We start from the raw sequence: 24,241 nt of genomic DNA on the forward strand, positions 1-24,241 counted from the left end.
ATGGGGAAGGGCAAAGCTAAGGTTGTCCCTCAGGAGAGAAGGGACTTCAGGTCGGACTGCATTATCAACAGTAACAGGCCGAGAAGAGATTACTCAGAACAATCTGGTTCCACTCGGGCACCAGCGGTCCATACTGTGTTCCAAGAACCACTACACAAGATCCTAGAGAAGGTAAAGGGCGAACCGTTCTTTCAATGGCCGAACAGGATGGCAGGTGACCCCTCGAAACGTAATCAGAATCTGTATTGCGCATACCACCAAGAGCCAGGTCACATCACCGATGATTACAGGAATCTAAAAAACTATTTGGATCGGCTTGTCCGAGAAGGGAAGTTGAGGCATCTGTTACATCGCCCTGAAGGATGACAGGAACAGTCAAATATTGAAACCAGACAAAGTACATTGAGGCCACCCATTGGCACAATAAATGTCATTCTTGCTGCACCTGGAAGGACCGGTTCCAACCCTTTCAGAGTAATGTCAGTGGGCAGGTTCTCGACTGAGCCGGACAACAGGGAATCCAAGAGAGCCAGAGTAATTGCCACGCCCTTAATCGAGTTCTCGGATGAGGACAAACAAGGAACCCTTCAACCCCATGATGATGCCTTAGTCGTCACGCTCAGAATTGGAGGTTATGACGTGAAAAGAGTGCTGGTTGATCAAGGCAACGCCGTGGAAGTAATGTATCCTGACTTGTATAAAGGATTGAACCTGAAGCCAGAGGACCTGTCAGCATACGACTCCCCTTTGGTCAGTTTTGAAGGAAAAACTGTCACCCCGAAAGGCATGATTAGACTGCCTGTACAAACAGATTCAGACGTGGTGGACGTAGACTTCATTGTAGTAGATGCTTACTCTCCCTACACGGCCATCGTGGCCCGACCGTGGCTTCATGCACTAGGGGCTGTGTCATCTACTTTACACCAAAAAGTGAAGTATCCGTCAGGGGGGCGAGTGAAAGAAGTAGTTGGGAACCAAGGGATGGCCAGGCAATGCATGGTGTCGGTAATCTCATGAAGACCAAATAGTGAACCCCCCACCTCAGCCGAGAACAGCTTATAGTAATTAATGACCCAGGTCCCAGCGACGGGTAACAGAGGACCAGCTATGGAGGTGAGTTGCGAGGATCTGGAGAAAGTACTAGTCGGATCAGACCCAGAGAGGTTTTTCCAGCTCGGCTCAAAGTTATCGCCCCAAGAGAAGTCAGCACTAGTTGATTTTCTCAGACAGAACGTGGATGTATTCTCTTGGGACGCCTACGAGGCCCCTGGGGTCGACCCAGATTTCATCTGCCATCATCTTAATGTTAACCTGGCTATAACGCCTAAGAAGCAGCCTCCTCGGCGACCGTCGAAAGAACACACAGACGCCGTGAAAGAGGAGGTCATAAAATTGAAGAAAGCAGGGGCTATCAAGGAGGTATTCTACCCCAAATGGTTAGCCAACACAATCGTGGTAAAAAAGAAGAATGGGAAATGACGAGTCTGTGTAGATTTCATGAACCTAAACAAGGTCTGTCCAAAGGATCCCTTCCCCATGCCGCAGATAGACCGATTGGTGGATTCGACCGTCGGACACCCTCGAATGAGTTTTTTGGACGCCTTCCAAGGCTATCATCAGATACCCCTGGCTACTGAGGACCAAGAGAAAACTGCTTTTGTTACCCTCGTCGGAAACTATCACTATAAGGTGATGCCCTTTTGCTTAAAGAATGCCGGATCGACCTATCAAAGGATGATGACCAGGATGTTTGAACAGCAGATGGGTAAGAGCGTTGAAGTGTATATAGATGACATGGTGGTAAAAAGCAAATTAGTGCCCAACCACGTTAGAGATCTCGGGGACATCTTTCGAATTCTGAGAAAGTACAAGCTGTGACTAAACGCATCCAAATGTTCATTTGGGGTTGAATCAGGGAAATTCTTAGGTTACATGGTGACCCACAGAGGTATAGAAGTTAACCCTGACCAAATAAGAGCTATCCATAGCCTGCAGCCTCTTCGGAATCCCAAAGAGGTCCAGAAGCTCACCGACATGATTGCCGCTTTAAACTGTTTCATCTCCCACTCAGCGGACAGATGCAGGCCTTTCTTCCTCCTATTGCACAAGTGGAAGGGCTTCGAGTGGACTGAGGACTGTGCTGTAGCTTTCCAACAGCTCAAGGAATACCTCGCCCGACCACCAATTATGTCCAGTCCCGATGCTGACGAGGTGTTGTTCGCCTACATCGCAGTAGCCTCTCATGCAGTGAGCTCAGTGCTAATCCGAGAAGACAATGGCACACAATGGCCCGTCTATTACGTGAGCAAATCACTGCACGAGGCAGAGACCTGTTATCTCCCCCTCGAAAAAGCCATTTTGGCCATCGTACAAGCCACGCGAAAGCTTCCCCACTATTTCTAGGCACACACTGTAGTTGTGCTAACTTAACTTCTATTGAGATCCATTCTTCACAATGCCGACTACACAGGCAGAATTGCAAAAGGGTGAACGATTCTTGACGCCTTCGACATTAGGTACATGCCACGCACCGCTGTGAAAGGTCAGGTCCTCGCCGATCTAGTAGCTGAATTTGTGGAGACCACACTAGAAGGAAAGGAAGGGTCAGGATCACTAAGTCCTGATGGGAAACTGATCAGCACAATCTCTCAGCAAGAACACAATTGGTGGAAAGCACACATCGACGACGCAGCCAACCAAAGGGGCTCAGGGGTGGGGCTAGTTCTGGTCTCCCCCGAAGGGATAACCATCGAAAAGTCGTTGAGGCTTGGATTCTCCGTCACGAATAACGAAGCCGAGTAGGAGGCACTATTGGAAGGAATGTCAATGATCCGGAAATTGGGTGGAAAATCCGTAAACATGTTCTCGGATTCGAGACTCATCGTGGGACAAGTAAATGGGGAGCTAGAGGCGAAGGATGAAAGAATGCAGGAGTATCTCGTCCAAGTTAAGCACCTGCAGACCCATTTCTATCACTTCCATTTGGCGTATGTATCCAGGAGTGGGAACACCCATGCTGATTCTTTCGCGACGCTCGCCACCTCCTCGGCTCAGCCACTTCCTCAAGTTATTTTAGTAGAAGATCTCTACCGCCTAACAACGGAGAAGGCCGATGGAATACGGGTCCACAATATCAGGGCAGGACCTAGCTGGATGGATCCTCTAGTGCTATTCTTAAAGCACGATACCTTACCAGACGATAAGGTCGAGGCCGACAAAATCAGGAGGAAAGCTTCTCGATTCTGGTTGTCCGAGGACTCCAAACTGTATAGGCGCTCGTTCTCAGGGCCATACTTGCTGTGTGTGCACCCAGAGGCTACTAAACTCATCCTGGAGGAATTACACAAAGGAATTTACGGAAGTCATGCGGGGGGTAGGTCCTTGTCCCATAGGGCCATAACGCTGAGTTACTGGTGGCCGAGCATGCATAAAGAGGCGCTGGAATATGTGAAGAAGTGCGACCAGTGCCAAAGGTTCGCCCCGAATATACACCAACCAGGTGAAAAACTTAACCCGCTGTCCAGCCATTGGCCATTCGCACAATGGGGCCTAGACATCCTAGAACCATTCCCCAAAGCAGCAGGGAACAAGAGATTTCTTCTCGTTGGCACTGATTATTTCACAAAATGGGTCGAAGCTAAGGCACTGGAAAACATTAGGGACGTTGATGCCAAGAAGTTTATTTGGAAAAATATCATCACTAGGTTCGAGACCCCCCACACACTGATCTCGGACAACGGCCTCCAGTTTGACAGCAAAACCTTCAGAAGATACTGTAATGAGCTGGGAATTACCAATAGATACTCCACACCGGCTTACCCATAAAGGAATGGACAGGCGGAAGCCGTCAACAAAACTATAATGAATGGGCTGAAAAAGAGGTTAGACGACGCGAAAGGGAGGTGGGTTGAAGAGTTGGCCCATGTCTTGTGGACATACCGCACCACACCTCGCAGGTCCACGGGAGAAACCGCCTTTTTGATGACCTACGGAGCCGAGGTTGTCATTCCACTGGAGATAAACTTCCCAACACAGAGGACCACTGCCTTTTGCCCCATTGCCAACAACGGACTTCTGGAAAAAAGCTTGGACCTCATCGAAGAAAGAAGGGAAAGCGCAATGGTCCACCTAGCATACTATCAGCAAAAGCTCAAGTAAGGTTACGATGCCAAGGTGAAGCTAAGGCCATTGGCGCCCGGGGATCTGGTACTAAGGAAGGTCCTGGTTACTGCGAGAAACCCCGCGTGGGGAAAACTCGGACCAAATTGGAAAGACCCATACCGTATCACCTCCATGGCCGGCATATGAGCCTACTTTTTGGAAGATTTGGATGAACATGTAGTGTTCCGTCCTTGGAATGTAAATAACCTGAAAAGGTACTGTTATTAATGAAAGACGTAATTTTTGGCGCCCCACTACTGTACAGCCATTTTCACTAAGTGTTAAACAGAACCCAAGTACTGCCTGGCTCCTCGGACCACAGGCTTGGGGGAAATTAACAATTCTATCAGTTTCGCTAAGTGTTAAACAGAACCCAAGTACTGCCTGGCTCCTCGGACCACAGGCTTGGGGGAAATTAACAATTTTATCAGTCTTTCTAAGTGTTAAACAAAACCCAAGTACTGCCTGGCTCCTCGGACCACAGGCTTAGGGGAAATTAACCTTGAAGCCGTTTTCATTAAGTGTTAAACAGAACCCAAGTACTGCCTGGCTCCTCGGACCACAGGCTTGGGGGAAATTAACAATTTTATCAGTTTCACTAAGTGTTAAACAGAACCCAAGTACTGCCTAGCTCCTCGGACCACAGGCTTAGGGGAAATTAACAATTCTGTCATTTTTGCCAAGTATTAGATAGAATCCAATTACCTAATCATTGACTATAATTTTTTACACATTAATTATCATTTTTTACACATTCACTCATTCATGCTTGGTTCTCGGCAGTTAGTGGTAGAATAGACATTCATTTATGATGAAAGCAGAAAATGTATCAGTGCAACAAAATTTAAAGGAAAGTGACATCATTCATTGAAATCCAAAAGTGTTCTTTCACATACATTAATAGTACAAAATGTAAGGATTAAAGAAAACAGCTAAAGATAAAGTCCTACAATACTTTCCTAAATCCTAACCCTGAGTAGGCTCAAGTTGAACATCTCCTGCCTGAGGTCTCGGAACAGCCTTCTTGGCTTGCGCGACAACATCCCTGATTGAGAGACTATCCTCAGGAGACTTATCCTTCGTTGCCGGTCGCGTCCCCTCAGCTTCAGGCATATGGGAGTCCGAAGTTAGGTCCTTCGCAGGAAGAGATTCCTCAGGAGCAGCCGAATCTGGAATCTCTCGAATATCTTCCGGGAAAAAGATATTCTCAGTTTTCCGGAGATCGGAGTCCACTGGAATTGCCACCCGATCCAAGGCTACACCCCAAGACATAGTGATGTAATCCCTGCATACGGCAGCCACCTCTTTAGTCAACCTAATCTCGGTGTCCCTAACACCACGATCATATGAGGCTGACACCGCTTTCTCGGTCGCCTCCCTGGCCATGCGAGCTGCCTCCTTGACCTTTGCTAGCTCGGCCCTGAGATCTGAGACCGCCTGCTTCTTTGTCACGAGTTTTGCCTCGGACTGTTGGAGTTGTTGGCGCAGATCCTCAGCTTGCTTAGTGGCGTTCTTAAGTCCAGCCTCGGCACTCGCGCGACCCTTCTGCACCTCCTTCACCTCGCTGCTCAGGCGATCCTTTTCCAGTTTAAGGGTGCCAGCGGCCTTCTCAGCAGCGAGGTGGGACTGAGCCTCATTGTGCAGGTCCTCACGAGCCTTCTTGGCCCACTCCTCGGCAACAAAAATTTGTTGAGTGACCTATGCAAAAAATAGAGACCAAATTAAAAAAGAATGACGAACAAACAGATACAGAATAAAAAAGCTAGATAAGAGAAATCTTACTTACCATAGCCATGTCCCTCTTCAGCGACATGAAAAGGTTTGGTTGCCGAGTAGCCCAAAGACCCTCCACATCTCGAGGCAAAAGGAGGGGCTGTTGTAGGGCCTCGGCCAGGAATGACGCCTGTCCTTGCTAGGCTTCCCAGAGAGTTGCGTCCCAAGAGATGGGAGCGTCATCCAACTCGAGCCGTGGCGACCAGGTCCGTTGTTCCCTCCGAATAGCAGCCTCGTCTCGGCTGTCAACGGACCTGGTCCTCTTCTCCTTGGGCTCTTTGCCCTTCTTCTGATGCTTGGCCTTTTCAGGGCCGACCTCACCCTCCTCCAATTCCTCCACAGGCCTCTTCCGCCTCAAATTGGGCATGGGCTGTAGTGCTGGGTCGGACAGGGGAGGAAGGGGAGGGGGAGCCTTGGAGGTGGTTTGTTCCTTTGGGGCATCCTTAGAAGACTGCCCTTTGTTCCTGTTGGAAAGGAGGCCCCTGAGACCAGACCTGGGTTTCAGATCTATGCCTTCTTCCTCGATTTCTTGGCTGGTATCAACTTGTGCAATTACTAGACCAAGATTGGGGGCTGCCGAGGCTCGATCTAGGTTTGAATCGGAGTCTGAAAGCTCTACTGGCCTGGCCGACACCTCTCCCTCCTTGGCGAAGTGGAATTGGTCTATCTGATCCTCCAAGGACGATTGCGAGGAACCAGTTTCTTCCTTAAGGACAACTGCTGCGGGAAGAACACGCTGAACAAGCAGCTGGATGGGAGGTAAGTCTCTCGAAGTGAGAAATCCCGGTATGGAGACGTCAATGCGTGCTAATCTTGGACTACCGGCCCTGATGGCTTGACCAGCTTCCACTAAAGATCGTGAGAGGGGAACATAGTCCAAAATCAGAGGAGCGGCCCGCAGTTGCCCGTCCGCGCTCACGAAAATCTCAGATCTTAGAAGAAAATTAAGTGCTGGGACGTTGACCAAGCTCAGCCGAGGAGACGTTCGCTCCTTGTTTGCGAAGCCCATAGAAAGGGTTACGTTAGTCCGAGGAGGCAAATAAACAAAACTAAAACTGAAAAAGGAAAGGAAAGCTCAAAACTAAGGTCCCCTCCAGGGAATCTAATTCTACGATACCCCACCTTTTGTTCCTGCCCTGACCGGACAGTGAATACCATCATGCCATGATCCGGAGACGATCAAAAGGTCGTCCTTCAAGCCTTTGTTGGACTTGGGAAGGCAGGATATCAACCTCACCTCGTCGGACCTGGACTTTAGGTAATATGAGTCGTCGAGGTTATGGCATTCATATAAATGAACCACGTCGTGCCACGAAAGGCCGAGGTTCATCTGATCGTTCAAGGCATCTATGCACCCTAGGATCCGGAACATGTTCGCGGCGCACTGGTAGGGGGCCAACCTATGACCATGCAAATAATCCCTAGTTATCCTCCCCATTGGAATCGTCATTCCTCCTTCCACGAAGGCTATCATTGGAATGGCGACCTGCCCCGTCTTTCTCTTGATCAAAATTTCCTCCAAATGGCAATACTCTAGACCTACTTCCGGTGAAATACGGTACTTTGCCCTGAAGCCTTCCATACCGGCCGGAGAGTCTACCATTTTCTCAAACTTACCCATCCCCCTAATCCTAGACAACGCGAAGATGATTTACTTAAGGAAGAGCGCCGGGAAAGGCAACGGAGAAGAAATGTGCACTTACGGGTGAGAAACTTGACGGGAATCTTCAAGGGAATGACTGCGAAGGCTTGAACGCTTTGAAAGAGAAGGTACTGGAGTGCTCTGGGTGCTTGAGTGTTTGTCAAAAAATGGGGAGGAAATGCCTTTAAAAAATCTTATATATCCGGGAGAAACTAGACAGACATACTCCCGCCTAGAGAAATGGAAATAATATCAACCGTTGATCTGGCACTCAACCGTCAGATCGAAAGGATATAAAACCGCTAAACGCAATAATTAGCACCTCATGGGTCATTAAACGCCTTCAGCATTAATGAGGCACGTGGGAAGCATATCTCCGCACGGGTGAAGCAGGAATCCGCAATAAATAATCCTATGAATGTCAAAATCCTGCCTTTCCTCCTCGGACAAGAGAGAAAGAGCCTTAATTTTGAAGGGCTATTGTAGGGGTAAAATTCCCAAGTCAACAATAGGCCTTGGGCCCCGTACGGAGTCCAGCCATGACCAAAGGGGAAAAGGGGCACCAAAAGACTTCCGGCCCAACCCTGTTGAGCCCAACTTATTCAAAAGACGTCCGAGGAGGAATGTCTCCTCAGACGTACCAAATACGGGTCCAATGTGCACCCTATCCATAGTGAAGAATCATCCCAAACAAATGTGGGTAGTTGGATGAGCCTCACAAAGCAGGAAGAAGGAAGAAAGTGTAAGACGTCCAGGGGGAAACCACAACTGCCGCATTAAATGCAAGGAAACTACTTTTCCAGCTGCATTAATGTGGAGAAGACAGACGAACAGTGTTACATTGGCCAATGCAACTCACAGAAAGATAAGGTAGATGTCCAATAGGACATGCACTCAAGTGAAGGTCCAGATGGTTAACAAGTGTAAGGCTCTTGTTAATTTAAGGAGGCTATATAAGAGAAGGAAATCCCCATGAAGAGAGAATCGGAAAGGAAAAAAGAAAAAGGATATAGAGAGAGAGAGGAATACGATAGTCTTTAATCAGAACCAGAGGTGCACCCATACGTCTACTCGGACTGAGTATCCTGTGGACATTAAGGAGATATTCTTACGTTCAAACTGCTACATGGCATACAATTAACTAACGTTCACTTCGTCAAGCCCTAGTTTTGTAACACGCTCTCTACAAATTCATTGTCTAGGGTTCTTTGGGCCAAAATCACTTACTTGCTGGGCTTGGGCCCCAAAGACCGACCCTACATACTCTATAATTAAAGGATGGTAATTGGTGATGATGATGATGTGTCTTATTTTAATTATTTGGCATCATGTCATTGGACCAGCTGTCACATTGCAGGGATTGCATATGACCTAGACCTAATTGCAGGTCGAACCTGAATCCGAACCCGGCCAAACCAACCAATTGTCCAGGTCTTTAAACACTTTTTATTTTTATTTTTTGGTTTTTCATGTATTAACTTAAGCCCCTCCCCCCCTCTCCTCCTCTGCTTTCATTTGTTTCCTACCCTCCGCGCGTTGCACAGTCTCTCCTTCATTCGAAAAATCACCACCACCACCACCCACAGCCACCGCTCTACACATTACCAATCTCCTTTTATCCTTTGCTTCTGACGAACTCTGTTATTTCAAACCATAAAACTCTCTCTCACTCTCTGCGCCACCTTTCACTTCAGGTAATACCTTTCTTCTATTCATATTACCTTGTTTTTAATAACCCCTTTAAGCTATGTAAATAAATGGAACTACGAATTTATGATATAGGGGTTTTGTTAATTTTATTTTATTAATTTTTCTTCTTTGAATCTTTGTAGCAATGGGTAAGAGAGGAAAGGTCATAAACCCTAAGAGGTTTTCACGCAACCGTGGTGTTGCCTCCGATGACATGGATTATGAAATTGATGCCTGGAAGCAAAGCTCATTCTCTGTTTTTTTTCTTTTTTTTTTCCAATTCTTTGTGTAATTATTAAACAAAGACTTGAACTTGGAGATGGAATTTGAGAATCTGTATTCATTGTTTTTTGTGTTGCTGCTCACAATTTGGATGTTGTGGAATCGATGATTCGCTTATTTTTATTTTTGTATTGGTAGTATTCTTAGTTGAGAAATAGACAAAAAAAGTTGATGAGTTTTGAATTATTTGTGCAGTTAGTATTTTCTTTTATATTTTCAGCTTAAACACATTGTGAAGCTTAGTTCACGAGCAATTTTAGTATCTGAAGTTTAAAGTGATTGCATTTAGTCCCTGGCCAAACTAAAAATGATACACCCTCACTTCATAGGAACTAAAAATTGATTAATTTATGTCTTTTTAAGGACTAAAAGCGATCACTCTATGTTTTCAAGCAGGGATGGCCCAATCCTACTCGATCCAAATATTTCGGATAATACCCGATTTTTAATGGGTAGAGCTTAATCAGGTAGGGTATGGATATTATCCGAATTTTTTGGGTAGGGGTATGGATATTATCCATACTCGACCCGTAAAAAAAAAAAAAAAAAAAATCCTAAGGGATTGTTTGGATTTTTTTTTTTTTGGTCACTCATTACTCCTCACTCAATTTCTATCATTCATCATTTATCACTTATCACTTAAAACATCTCATCCCGTTTGATACCATCACTCACTTCTTATCACTCAATATTTTTCTACTATTTGTGGGACCCATCCACTGACCTAATGTCAGTGAACTTTTCTCTCTCCTTTTTTTTTTTGCCTCTTCCTTTAGTTTTTCTCTGCTTTTCTCTTCGTTTTTCCCTGTTTTTCTCTGCTTTTCTCTTCATCCATGTTAACACATTTTAATCAAGCCCACCACCAATCATCTCCGACCACCTGTCCTTCCTTCCTGCCACCATACTAGCCTTACGAATCGCCAGACAGGATGAGTTTTGGGGTCAGATGGGATGAGTCGCTGAATCGCCGTTGATGAGCAACGGCGACGAGTGATGCCATTGATGAGCAACAAAGCCGGATCAACGTTCAGCCTTGTTCCTTGATTTTTTTTATAGGTGTATCAGTGGTTTGAATCCACTTCTAAGCAGGCGAAGGGTCCAAAGGACAGGTAGCCGGGAGTGAGCTTTTAGGATTGCTGCCTATAGATATAGATGGGAGGTAGGCGAAGGTAGCTTGCTTCTCTTCTCCTAGGCTACCTGAGATGAGAAAGGTGAAAATAAAAATAAAAAATAAAAAAATAATAATAAAACAGACAGAGATGAGAAAGGCAAAAAGGAAGGAAAAAAAAAAGAAGAAAGAACAAACTCAAATGAGAAAGAAAGACGAAAGGGAAGGAAAAAAAGAAAAAAAAGAAAGAAAGAATGAATTGAAGAACAGAGAAAGGAAAGCTCACTTAACCCAGCGAAAGAAAAAAAATGAAGATGGTCAAAAGTTATGGCTCTTGCTCTGACAGTGGGTCCCTCTATGTGTGTTTAATTACAGAAATGCCATTAAAAACAGAGTTATGGAAATTGAAAACAGTCAAAATGTGTTTTCAGTTTCCATAACTCATCACTCAAAAACTAGAGAATTGAGTGATGGAAACAAAAACTAGAAACAACTGAAAACAAAATCCAAACAACCTTCATAACTTGTTCCCATCATGGATCCCACCAATTTTGAGTTATGAGTTATCATCATGGATCCCACCAATTTTGAGTTATGAGTTATGGAAATCAGAAATCCAAACAACCCCCAAACATAGCCTAAAAAGTGAGAAACAAACCCAAAACCAAACCAGCACAAATGGTATGGGTTTTATTAAAAGCGAGGGATGAGTGATGAGAATGGAGCAAATCAAACATAGCCTAAACCTCTCTCAGTGCTCTCACCGTCGCTCAGTCTCACACTCTCTCTGTCAATATTTGTGTAAAAAGGTCACTCAGTCCTCACCGTCACTCTCTCTCTCTCAGAGCTCTCCAGTCTCCGCCTCTCCTCACCGTCACTCTCTCCAGTCCCCGCCTCTCCTCGCCGTCGTTTCCGCCCCTACCTTCCTCCAAATCGCCGATCGCGTTTACGACCTCCTCCACGGTAGAGTTAGAATGATATGCTAAGTAGAGAGAGGCGTAATTGTAAGATTTTCATGAAATGATTTGTGTTTGTGTATGTGAATATGAAACTGTTTCACTGTTTACTCTTGATTTCTGCATATGGGTTCAAAATTTCCCATCTTTTCCTTTGGGTTTCTGGGTTCTTTGATTATTGTTGCTTTTTGGGTTTTGGCTAGCATCTGGGTGCCTTTGAATTTGATTTTCATGGAGCAGATGGGTGTGCACCTGGGTATTCTGAGTTTAGGCCTTTTAAAAAAAAAAAAAAAAAAAAAAAATCTAGCTTAGGGATACTGGTTTTCTACTTTTATGTTCTTAGGCCCTGAGTGGCTGATATGCATGTAAAAGACAACATTTTTTTTTATATAAAATTTTGTTATTCTTTAGATTATTCATGTGTAGCTTTGCATTTATAAAACTATCTTTTTGTTTGTTAAATATGAAAGGTTGTAAGAAACCTATTAGAGTATATATTCAACTTTTATGCTTGTTTTTGCAACTGAGTTTTTGAATCACTGTCCATGTATTGGCTTTTGCAGTTGTAGTTTAGATTTTAAAGAAATGACGTGGACCCATATATATTGAAGTAAGTACGATCTGAGTCTGTCACTTGGGATATGAGTTTTGCTAAAGCTCATTTCCACTAGTCCTCTGATTCATTATGGAATCACAGCCCAACTAAATAACCAGCCACTTAAAAGGGATGCATTCTTAAATAAGTAAGTTGCGAGTTGAGCAAGATAAAACTTTAGTTATTCTTCTTAATGCTTGTATTCTTTATCGGAAATGGAGACTTTGGTTATCTGGGAAGATTATTGTTTGTTCATGTTTGAAGATAAATAGTATAATGAGTTACCAAAGACATAACTCTAGTAATTTCTCAACAAAAAAAGAAAGAAAGACATAACTCTAGTACTTTTTGCAAGTGAAATTGGATGCATGTAATGCTAACAGATGTCTTAGCATATCTTCACATTAAGCTAGCATCTGTTCTGTTGTGTAATTACAGAGTATTAGTTAAGGTATGGTTCGGATTGGAGCATTGAATTAATATATGTATCTTGTTCGGATGATGTTAGACTACAAATGATACAGTCCATTTCAAGCACCTTAAGGTGCTAATTAATTGTGTTGCTCCATTTCTTTTCTCGTTGTTGTCTTTGGATTGATTTATTTTTCAACCTATTTGCTCCATTCTCTCTCTGTTTCTCTTAACAGAATCTTACTGAGATGGTTATGGAAGTGATCATATTTGGCTAGATTCTTATATGTTTTAAAAATGTGAGATGATGAGATTTCTTATATGGTGAAGGAGCTATTCGTCAACTCAAAGTTATAAACTTCTTATGCTTTCTTCTCTTATTTGCAATCTTTATGTTTTGATATATGAATGTGTTTTAGGATTGGTTACTTTTTATGTTATAATGTTTTGAATACAAAAAAAAAAAAAAAAAAAAAAAAAAAAAAAAAAAAAAAAAAAAAATCGGGTTTCGGGTAGGGTATGGATATCCATGGATAATATGTTCAAGTAAGATTCGGGTATGGATATTAACGGGTATTGATAATCGGGTATCCATGGGTAAACTTTTCGGGTCGGGTATGGGTATACCCGATCCATACCCTACCCATGGCCATCCCTATTTTCAAGGACTACTTTTAATCACTTTATGTTTTTTAAGGACTAAAAGCCATCGGTTTAAGTTTGATATGGACTAAAATTGATTACTTTTAACTTCTTAGGGATTAAAAGCCATCGGAGAGGTAGAACTCCTTTTCGTTTTGAAAATATGTGGTTGAAGGCGGAAAATTTTGTGGATAAAGTGAAAACTTGGTGGGCATCCTATTTGTTTCAAGGCAACCCGAGTTTTATGCTAGCTAAGAAGTTGGCAGCCTTGAAGTTGGACCTAAAAAAATGGAATGAAACGGAGTTTGGCAATGTCACTTTAAAGAAACAGTTGTTATGGAAGAAATTGAATGACTTGGATGTTAAAGAGGAGACTCAACCTTTAATAGCTGAGGAGAAGTTAGAACAAGTTAATCTCCGTACCGAGATTGAAAAGCTTATTCTTTTGGAAGAAATTAGTTGGAGGCAGAAGTCTAGAATGCTACACTTGAGGGAGGGGGACGCAAGTACAAAATTTTTTCATAGAATGGCTAATTCCAATCGAAGAAATAATGGTATTGAGAGCCTTATGGTTGATGGAACCTTGTCTTCTGATCAAGGTATGATTGCTGATTGTATTACTCAATTCTTTATGAATTTATACTCGGAGCAGCAAGTTGTTCGACCTTTTCCAGAAGTCTTGGTATTTCCTAGGATATCCGGTGATAATGCTGATTGGTTAGATAGACCCTTTGAGGAGGCAGAAATTTTGGATGTCATACAGAATTTTAATGGTGACAAAGCTCCTGGACCTGATGGGTTTCCAATGGCCTTCTTCCAAGCATGTTGGGGTATTCTCAAAACTGATCTTATGGCTGTATTTCACCATTTTTTTGCTAAAGGTCAGTTTGAGAAAAGCTTAAATGCAACATTCATCACTCTCATCCCTAAAAAAAATCCAGCAATTGAAGTCAAGGATTTTCGCCCCATCAGTCTTGTTGGGGGGGTTTATAAAATCATTGCCAAGGTCTTAGCCACCAGACTTCGCACGGTCATGGAAGATATAATTTCTCCTTCTCAAAATGCATTTGTGAGGAACAGGCAGATTCTTGACCCTGTGCTTATTGCTAATGAATGCCTCGATAGTAGAGTGAAAACTGGTTTGCCAGGGATACTTTGCAAATTAGATGTTGAGAAGGCTTTTGATCATGTCAACTGGGGTTTTCTTATGCAGTTACTAGAACGGAGTGGGTTCTCTGCTAAATGGAGGCAGTGGATTTTCTTTTGTATATCTACCGTTCGATTCTCTATATTGATAAATGGCACTCCTTGTGGGTTTTTTGAGAGCTCCAGGGGGTTGAGACAAGGAGACCCTTTGTCCCCTTTGTTGTTTGTCTTGGTGATGGAAGCCCTTGGGAGAATGTTGGATAAGGCTGTCCATGATGGTCACATGTCAGGTTTTGCTGTGGGTCGTTTAGAGGGAAGAACTTTGGAGGTGTCCCATTTGCTCTTTGCAGACGACACTTTAATTTTTTGTGATGCTGATTTGGACCAAGTTTTGTTTCTCCGTATGATTCTCATTTGGTTTGAGGCGGTTTCTGGTCTGAAGATAAACTTGGGCAAGTCAGAGCTGGTTCCTATTGGTATGGTGCATAATCTTGACTTATTGTTGAATGTCCTTGGTTGTAAACAAGGTACCCTTCCAATGAAATATTTAGGCCTTCCTTTGGGAGCTAAATGTAAGGATAAATCAATTTGGAACCCAATTCTGGAGAAGATAGAACGGAGATTAGCAGGATGGAAACGTTTGTACTTATCCAAGGGAGGTAGAGTCACTTTAATTAAAAGCACTCTATCTAACTTACCCACATATTTTCTATCTTTATTTCCTATTCCTGCTTCTGTGGCTAACAGAATTGAGAAACTTCAGAGGGATTTTTTATGGGGTGGCATTGGTGATGAACCAAAATTCCATTTGGTCAAATGGGCTACTGTTTGCACACCCATTGCTTCGGGTGGTTTGGGGATAAGAAAGGTAAGACCTTTTAATGAAGCTCTACTTGGGAAGTGGCTATGGAGATTTGGGATGGAGAGGGCTGCTCTTTGGAGGCAAGTGATAGCTGTGAAATATGGCTGTGAATGGGGAAGTTGGTGTACTAGGCCTACTAACGGTCCATATGGTGTTGGCTTGTGGAAAAATATCAGTCAGGGATGGTCTACTTTCTCTCGACACATTCTATATGAGATTGGGGATGGGTCTAGGGTGAAATTTTGGCAAGACCATTGGTGTGGTGAAACTTCTCTTGCAGTCAGCTATCCTGAATTGTTTAGATTTTGCCGAGATCAAGAGGTTAGTGTGGCTGAGGTTATGAAGTTTGATAACGGAATCCTGTTTTGGGATGTAAGTTTCTTTCGGGGTGTGCATGCTCGGGAACTAGAGGCACTGGCCAGTTTCATGGATACCATATATGGTGTCTCGGTTAGAGGGCTTGGTGAGGATAAAATGTGCTGGAAGTCTGTTAGAGAGAAGGGATTCACAGTTAGGGATTATTACAATCTCTTAGTGGGCCCTACTGACTATTGTTTTCCTTGGAAAAGCATTTGGAAGCAGAAGGTTCCTTCTCGAGTAGCTTTCTTTGTTTGGACTGTTGCTTTAGGGAAATGCTTAACGATTGACAATTTACGAAGAAGGAAGGTTTGGATATTAGATTGGTGCTACATGTGCAAGTGTAATGGGGAATCGGTTGATCATCTTTTTCTTCATTGCCCGGTTGCAATGGATATGTGGGCTATGGTGTTCGGGTTGTTTGGAGTGAGTTGGGTTATGCCACAATATGTAGTGGGGCTTCTAGCATGTTGGCAAGACAGTTTTGGCCGTCATCGAAATGGGTATATATGGCTTATGGTTCCTCATTGCTTATTGTGGTGCCTTTGGAGGGAGAGAAATAGTCGGTGCTTTGAAGATAAGGAGAGATCCATATCAGATTTGAAGCTATTTTTCTTTAGAACATTAATGGATTGGTTGGCTGCGTTGCGGAACCAATCCTTTCCATCCTTTCTTGATTTCTTAGATTCTTGTAATTTTTGTTCTTGATTGTTTGAACCCTTGTACACTCCCTGTGTACTAGGGTGTTCCATTTTTTGAGATCAATAAACTTTTACTTATCAAAAAAAAGTCATTACTTTTAGTTTGTTGGGGACTAAAAGCGATCACTTTCAGTTTGTTGGGGACTAAATGTGAACTCTTTAAAATTCAAGAACTAAAATTGCTCAAGGGTTAAAGTTTAGAGAAACAATTTATTTTGGCCTATATTTTTTCAATGTGACTGAGACCATGTTGGTACATTGAGCTTGATGCTCTTTTTTTTAAGCTCTCTAATTTATTGTTTTTCTGTTGCTTACTGTTTCAATGTTATGGAGTCCGTGACAAACTTATTTTGTATTTGTACTATTGTTTTAGTTTTTGGGAAAAATTGATGGGTTTTCTAATGTTTATTTGTGTTTGCAGTTCATAAGCAGAGGGATATTATCCCGCTGGATGCGAATGGTGATATTGTGGACTCAGATGATGAATACCTGTCTTTGATCTCAAGGTTCTTCCCCCTTTTATGTCAAGTTGTAATAGTTGCTTTGAAATTTTAAAATAGATTCTTCTAGTTGAGAATAATGTAGCATTTAATTTAGTTTTTTTTCTTTTCCAATTAAATGTTGTTACTTATATATATATATATATATATATATATATAAAACCTTTAGTTGAATAAAAATGCTTGTCATGTGTGAATTAGGATTAACGTTACATTTTTTTTTAGTTTTGTGAAAGCATATAACTGTTTTAAACATTTAAAAGATCTTGGAAAAGAATGCTAAAAAGAATTGTGAACTTTAAGAGAGCCTTCTATATGTGAAAACTATGCAAATCTCTTCTATATAATTTTTACCTATCAAAAAAAAATAAAAAAATAAAAAAAAATAAATTTATAGATCTCTTCTGCATAACTGAAACAAACATGTTAAGGCAGAATTCTTATTTTGTAAGTTTTTTTGATTGAGCATATGCATGTAGCAAGCAGTGTGATTTTTGTTTGTATCTTTGTTCATTCCCACTTGGCAATCCTAATGTTGCTTACAGGGTATGAATGATGACGAGGATGAAGATGATGAAACTGGAGATATTGCAAAAAGTAAGGAAATTTGTTTGCAATTTCTTGCATTGCATTTAATCAGTTTTGTTCTTTGAAAGTATATCTGAAGCTGTTTGTTTTGTTTTTTGTTTTCTTTTTTTGATAAAAAACAACTGCATAACTACATCTACATAAATAGAGATGCTCTAATTGAGAAAATGTGAAGTTGAATTAGAGGAAATTCTTGCTTAACACCCCCCTCCATAAAAAAAAGAAGAAGAAAGAATCACACCTACATTTGTAAAATTTTTCATTAGCTAAATAAAATGCCATTATTCCGTACAAGAGCCTGTAATATTGATGTAGATGTATATAATAAATATTAAACAAAAGTTTGACTGCTTCAAACTGCAAAACACAAATTAGTAATAAAAGAACGAGCATTGTAGTAAATCAATGCTATTGCAAACCAACCCAACTCTCTATGTCATTGTGTTTCATGCATATTCCTATAACTTATATTTTTTGGTACAAGTAAATTAATTCATTAAGAAAAAGTAATCATACATCCTACACATGCATATTCTGCAATTTTACACCTGCACCAGGGTTACCTATCTCTGAAGTGTAATTTAGGGTGTTTTCAAGTTGGCTAATTGGTATTAGGCTATTTTAGAATTATTATTGGGCATTTATAAGTGACCTTAGGTAGTACTAGGTTCATCACTTGGTATTCCTTTGGCTGAAATGATAGAATGGATTCTGATGAGAATCTCTCTTTTTTTTGGGGGGAGAGGGGGAGGGGGGATGGGTTCTAAATCATTCTCTACATATTTTCTTGCATAAAAAACTCTCAATTGTTATTCCCTTTGGTTCTTACAACAATTGGAGTAATGTTTTGTATGATTAATTATGCATATTGTCTGTAGTGGCTAGGACACAGAAATATTTACGGGAAAAATTTGGTGGAGTTGAAGATGCTATGCTTGAAGATGATGAAGAAGATGAGGAAGAACAAGAGTCTCTATGGGGTGGAAAAAAAAAGGACTATTATTATGGTGATAATGCTGATTACGAGGTGATGATTTGAATATTATTCGCTATTTGTCCAATCATGCTCCACCCCCCTTCTCACTTTTTTCCCCTTTGTATCTAATATATATATATATATATATATTTTTTTTTTTCAGCAACAATCACTTACTGCCACTATGGAAACTATCTTGTTCACACACTAATTTCTTAATGCAATCATATGTATATAATTGAGATTGTCTTTGTAGTTGCTCTAAGCTTTTTGTTTCTGATGAAGGCACAATCAAGTGATGATGACAGACCTTTGAAGGAGGAGGAAGCGGTTAAGAAACTACAGATGAAAAAAGCAGAATCTTATACAATTGAAGACTTTGGCCTTGATGTGATTGAAGATTGTAGTGATCCGAGTGATAGGGAATTAACTCTAGAGGTGAGGGTTCAATATTCTCTCCTTGTTAATGAAAAAAGGAAGTAAAGAGATAAGTAAGTTAAACCTTTGGTCTTTATTTTCAAGCTTGGGTTATCCTCTTTTGTGTTTTTTTGATAAGTAAATTTTATTGATGGAAAACAAACACCCAAGTATACAAGAAGTATACAAAGGGAGCATACAATCAATCTAACAGATTACAATGATCAACAAAATCATAAATGAACATAAAGAAGGAGAACCCACAACCAACATCCACTCAAACAACATTTAAAGAAAAACAGCTTAATATCAGGCAAATATCTTTCACTGTCCTCAAAACACTGAGGCCTGAGCATTCTGCTTCCTCCGAATTCACCACTTCAAGCAATAAGGAATGGCTCTCCAAATAACAGTATCCCAATGTCTACAAAAATGACCTTGTTAAGAGGCTATCAAATCCACAACTGACTTTGGCATCACCCAAGAAACTCCATGAACCTGAATACCATAGATGATACACCCAATTCAGAAGCTGTATGACAATGAAGCAATAAGTGATCCACAGATTGTTCACTCCCTTTGCACGTATAACACCAATATGTTACCAGTGTACATGTCTTATCCATATTTTATTGTTTGTTACTTTTAAAGGGGTGTATGGACTATTAATTCTTTTGAATGACACATAACCCAATATGGCTGCTTGTACAGGAAATGTCAGCCAAAAGAAAAGGCAGAAAAAAATATCCAGGGATAAAAGAAGCCTTTGATGTCACGGGAGCAGCTTATGAGGAGGTTAAGAAAGATTTGAGTGCTCTATCAAAGGAGGAACAAATGGATGTTTTATATAGGTAAGGTTTTTCAATTTTTATTTGTATAGTTCTTTTTTTTTCTGCACTTGTTCGTGTGTTATATTTTTGAGCGGACTCTTTTTTATCAAGGCTGAAAAGTAATACTCAGAAGAAAATGATACGGAGAAAGGTTTTGTAGCTTCATAAGTAATAGCCATTCCAGAGCTCAAACAGGTGGTGGTGTTAGAAATGTAATAAGATTATGATCAGAGATAAAATCTAGTGTGGGGTGCTTTTACTTAGAAATTTATCTTGTTGAGCTAGTCTAGCTATCTTAGAGAAAGCAAAAGATTGAGTAAGAATTTGTAGAAATCTGATGAAGGAGGGATCTGATACAAGATGCACAATAGATTCATTGTGTCTTTCAACATGATGGAGTAACCAGATTGGCCTATCCATTCTTCTTACTTCAAATTAACAACATAGGACATGCCACAGGAATATTTGCAGATGGGTCTGCAGTATTATTTTGCTTCCTTCAATTAGGGAGGTTCCCCTTTTCTTATGCTTTCATAGCTCCAAATTTTGTGAAAACTTATGCTTGCAATTATATTATCTATTAAAAAAATCTTGGTTCAACTATATGAAGAAATTGAATCTATTTTTTAGGGGTAGGGAAGGGGAGGGGTTTTCTAAGGATGAAAATAAGGGTTTCTAGGGGATTTATAAGTGGGCCTTGTACTTGCAATGAAGTTTTTAAAAGTTGATTTGAAATGCTGTTGGATTATAGCAATTGTTGCTTAATGTCAAGTGGGCAACCATTATTCAATTTGACTATACGTGTGAAACTGAAGGCGTTGAGATAGTTGGGTTGACAATCGTAAACATACTGCACTTTTGCTATCAATAAAACTTTTTTTTACCTATCAAAAAAAAAAAAGAGATAGTTAAGTTGACAATTTCTTTGGAGTAATGGATTTTTGTAACTTGGATAAGTGGAAGTACATGGAAAGATAAGACTCAAAATGAGGAAATCCCCTTTAAAGATAGGGTTGGCCCATATTGATGAAAAGGTGAGGGAGGTTTTCTTGAGATGGTCTGGTCATTCAAAAGACAGCAAGTGATGCACTGGTGAGAAAGAATAAGTTGATTCAAGTTAAGGGACCGAAAAAGGTAGAGGAAGACAAAAAATAATGCCAATAGAAGTAGTAAAAAAGGACATGTAAAAAAAGGTGTTCCATCCACTTTCTAGAGGTGGAACCTACATTTAATAGAATGTGTGTTGGGAGTACACGTGCGAGTGAAGTTCCACATTGAATAAGAATGTCAAGATAGAGTGATCAACACAACATAGTTGGGCCCAAACTCACAGGCTTAAGTCTTTCGGGATAAGTGGTGTCCTTATATTAACTACTCAGTTGGTGGCTCCCTTAGGTGTTATCTCCCCCTCAATTTGTTATTATATTACATTTGGCTTTGGTTCCATGAACTCATCTGGTGCTGCAAAATCTAAAGATGTTTAGTATTTGTGGTGGTTTATTAAGAGCTCTTCCGCCTGCATCCTCTTCTGTTAGGCTATTTCTATTGAGCTCCTCATCATGCCCCTGCTCCATGTTGTTTGCAATTTTGAGCCTTGTTAAATGTTAATTGGATGTATGTATAATGTGGTTGTAAATAAGTTCATATGATATCAAATTATTATTTATATTATCTTGATAATATAAAAAGTTCATTTTATAATAAAATTATATATAATTTTAACAATACAGTTTGGTGAATCTAACTTTTGTAAGTTCATAAACAAAAGACAATCTATCTAATTAATCCAAATAATATAATTTCATCTATAATTAAGTTATTTTTCTACTTTTTTTTTTTTAATAAGTTTGTTGGTGAAGGAATACAATATTTTATTTATAGGACAAAAAGTAAGTTAATCATGTAAGCTCATGAATAAGCTTAAGTTTGTTCAACAAGAAAATGAATTAAGCTCCAACATGTAATCTAGTTTGGTAATGATTTCGAGCTCGAATCGTGTACGAAGTACAATTAAATTTACAATCCTGAATTTTCATCATGTTGCTTGGCTTGGTTCATTCATAGCCCTTCATATTGCAACCCTACAACTTTATTGTATTTTACTATCTATCTACTATAGTAGTGTCCTACATTTTTGTGTGGATGATTAAATAGTTGATTTATGTATTTGATTTTGGTTCTATCGAATTTTAGGTTGTAATATGATGGAGAAACATTTGAATGTGTTGTGTGAATAATAGCTTCTTCTTTCTGATGAAATATTCCAATAGCTAGGAAAAAGAAAAATTTATCAACTTAGGGAAATCATATTGCTAGTTGATTTTCTTGAGAAGTTTAAAAGTATCTCTATTTAAATAACATTTGTATTCAATCTACATGGAAGGTGGTTTCTGGTGATGATGATTTACCTAAAAGGGATGATATTGGAGAAAGGCGGAGGAAGCATGAGCTCCGAGTGTTGGCTGGAGCTGGAATCAATTCTGAGGATGATGTTGGGGAGGATGAAGTTGACAATTTTGAGGTCGATGGGGATGCTGACATGGGGGATGGTGATACAGGAGATTCAGAAGATGAATATTACAAACAAGCTGAACAACGACGAGCTGCAAAACTTGCTGCCAAAGCTGAGATGTCTTCAAGGTGTGTTTCTGCACTGTGATTAGATGATATACTTTTTGCTACCTCCTAATAGTTATAGTCAGGTTTCTGGATTCCCTCTATGGATTTGTATTTAGTATTACATCTATGAATAAGAAGAAGAACTTGTTCAAATCTCTTTGTGTTGTATTATACAGTTAAAGTTTACTCTCACGTGCTATAGATTTTTCTGTCCATATGTTTGTGTGCATGTTTGATTATTAATATTATTATTGTTTATTTGTCTTGCAATTTTTATGGTTTATGAGTGCCAGTCAAATCTTTAATTGCTGTTGCTACACACTTGGATTTTCTGTGGTTCTGGTAGTCTTGTATTCTGAAAACATTTCTGCTTCTGCAGGACCTCAGCGGTAGTCCCATCTTCTCCTGAACCCATTGATGGAAAACGCTATATCACTTACGAGGTGAGCACACCCCCATTTATACTACTATTTAAAGGGTTTCTCTTATTTAGACCGGATTTTTTTTTTTCCAAAATACCCTACACTGGGACAAATTTGGAGGACAATCCTGTAATTCTAAACAACGCGCTACAAAATAACTTCACATCTACTAATCCACTACTAAAGTCTAAAACCTAAACAATAGGGTTAAACATATAAAATTAGTAATTTAAAAACTCCTAAATTTTTGCCAAATTAAAAAAAAAAAAAACAGTTTTTCTTCCCACCTCTACATTTCTCTCTATCGTTATTTCTAATTGAAATAGATTTTTTGTCAGTTGCACATCAACAACAACCACATAATACTCATTAGATTTTAATCACATCCTTAATTTTTTTTTTTTTTAATTCGAAAATGTAGTAATCTCAAATTATAATGGATGTAAATTATTAAAATTTATTTAAAAAAAAAAGAGTTTTTAGTTTAAATTACTAAACAGTTTGACTTTCTCCAATGCAGAAAGATTCTCTTCATTACGAGACTGATTGGATCTGTTAAATTATCTTGAATTTGAGTTCTACAGAGAAGCTTTGATTGTACTTGGAGGATTTCGGTTTCCTTGGAGATTTCTGAGCGTACTTTTTTCAAGCCTATTTGTGAGGCAGAATTGATACTTTAGAGACGAAGCAGAGGGGTGGTGATGTGGTCGTGGAACCTTTCCAAGGAGCCTTTCAGTGAGGCAATTGAGGTGCGTTGGATACTAGAGAAACGAGGTAAGATAGGGGAGCACCTCTATGGGATAAGGAAGCACCTCTATCGGAAAAATGGGTTCCTAGATGTGTGTTTGAATTCGAGACGGGATCGTATAAAGGAGATGCTGTGTCAGATAGAGAATGCTCCCCTATCTTGTATAAAGGACATACTGTTTGAATAGATTGATAGAAAAAGAAATGAACTAAATTTATTAAGAAATCTATCACATGAGTTCACATTTTTCACTTCCCCTTGATTCATTTTCTCTCTTCCATTCTCTTCTTTCAAATCAAACATAGGGTTAACCTTTTCTGGATGGCTTTCTAATATTTGTATATCTTTTGTTATTGGATTTTCATGTTTTTGTTTTTCCTGCTTCCCCAGAACATCAAAGTCTACCTCTGTCTCTTTATCGGAAAAATGAATCTGGTTTGTGATCAATCTAATTCATGCCAAGTATTCACCATCAAACAGGGTTGTAAAGGTCTGATCTTAGTTCCCTATGACATCCAAGGATGTAAATCGTTTGCAGAGAAGGCAGCAAAAGGACTGGCCAAAAAGAAAACACACGAGGGGGCAATAGGAGGTAGAGGAAGAGAGAGAAGCATAAGGGGAGGTCAAGATGGAAAGGCTATCCGAGACATCAATAAGGACCCGGACCCAGCTCCACATATCCAGAAAACAAGTAGGCCTCAAGTTGGGTTCCCTTTCTCACAAGCCAATGGTGGTGTCGAAGGACAAGGTGAAAGTTGTGATGGATTGGAGAGGGAAAAAGGAAGTGGAGGGGGAGACAGAGGAAGCATGGGAGGA

At 40.4% G+C, this 24,241-nt stretch overlaps 2 protein-coding genes across 5 annotated transcripts; both read left to right on the forward strand.

Annotated features, from left to right (window-relative positions):
* LOC115965002 lies at positions 1-1,017 on the forward strand. The gene is made up of 2 exons (XM_031084215.1): positions 1-171; positions 370-1,017. The coding sequence occupies exons 1-2, from the start codon at positions 1-3 to the stop codon at positions 1,015-1,017; spliced, it is 819 nt and encodes a 272-aa protein (XP_030940075.1).
* A 10,323-nt stretch (positions 1,018-11,340) lies between these two features.
* Positions 11,341-23,654, forward strand: LOC115962634. Of its 4 annotated transcripts, none has more exons than XM_031081518.1 (10): positions 11,341-11,659; positions 12,175-12,354; positions 16,747-16,831; positions 17,371-17,422; positions 18,292-18,440; positions 18,675-18,827; positions 19,518-19,657; positions 22,020-22,276; positions 22,635-22,698; positions 23,262-23,654. In XM_031081518.1, exons 4-9 carry the CDS (start codon positions 17,374-17,376, stop codon positions 22,646-22,648), a joined length of 762 nt encoding a protein of 253 aa, XP_030937378.1. In that variant the 5' UTR covers positions 11,341-11,659; positions 12,175-12,354; positions 16,747-16,831; positions 17,371-17,373; the 3' UTR covers positions 22,649-22,698; positions 23,262-23,654. The 4 variants fall into 4 exon arrangements, with proteins under 4 accessions (XP_030937378.1, XP_030937379.1, XP_030937380.1 ...); XM_031081519.1 differs by having other exon boundaries at positions 11,341-11,618; XM_031081520.1 differs by lacking the exon at positions 12,175-12,354.
* Positions 23,655-24,241: the final 587 nt, after the last annotated feature.

This window comes from Quercus lobata, chromosome 10 (genome assembly GCF_001633185.2).
Source record: "Quercus lobata isolate SW786 chromosome 10, ValleyOak3.0 Primary Assembly, whole genome shotgun sequence".
NCBI classification, from domain to species: domain Eukaryota; kingdom Viridiplantae; phylum Streptophyta; class Magnoliopsida; order Fagales; family Fagaceae; genus Quercus; species Quercus lobata.

Bases quoted from the DNA above. Each gene is read 5' to 3' on its own strand.
- LOC115965002 (XM_031084215.1), top strand. From the start codon at position 1: ATGGGGAAGGGCAAAGCTAAGGTTGTCCCTCAGGAGAGAAGGGACTTC. The intron at 172-369 runs GTAAAGGGCGAA...GAAGGATGACAG, and splicing joins TACACAAGATCCTAGAGAAG to GAACAGTCAAATATTGAAAC.
- LOC115962634 (XM_031081518.1), top strand. From the start codon at position 17,374: ATGAATGATGACGAGGATGAAGATGATGAAACTGGAGATATTGCAAAA. The intron at 18,441-18,674 runs GTGATGATTTGA...TTTCTGATGAAG, and splicing joins GTGATAATGCTGATTACGAG to GCACAATCAAGTGATGATGA. The intron at 18,828-19,517 runs GTGAGGGTTCAA...CTGCTTGTACAG, and splicing joins ATAGGGAATTAACTCTAGAG to GAAATGTCAGCCAAAAGAAA.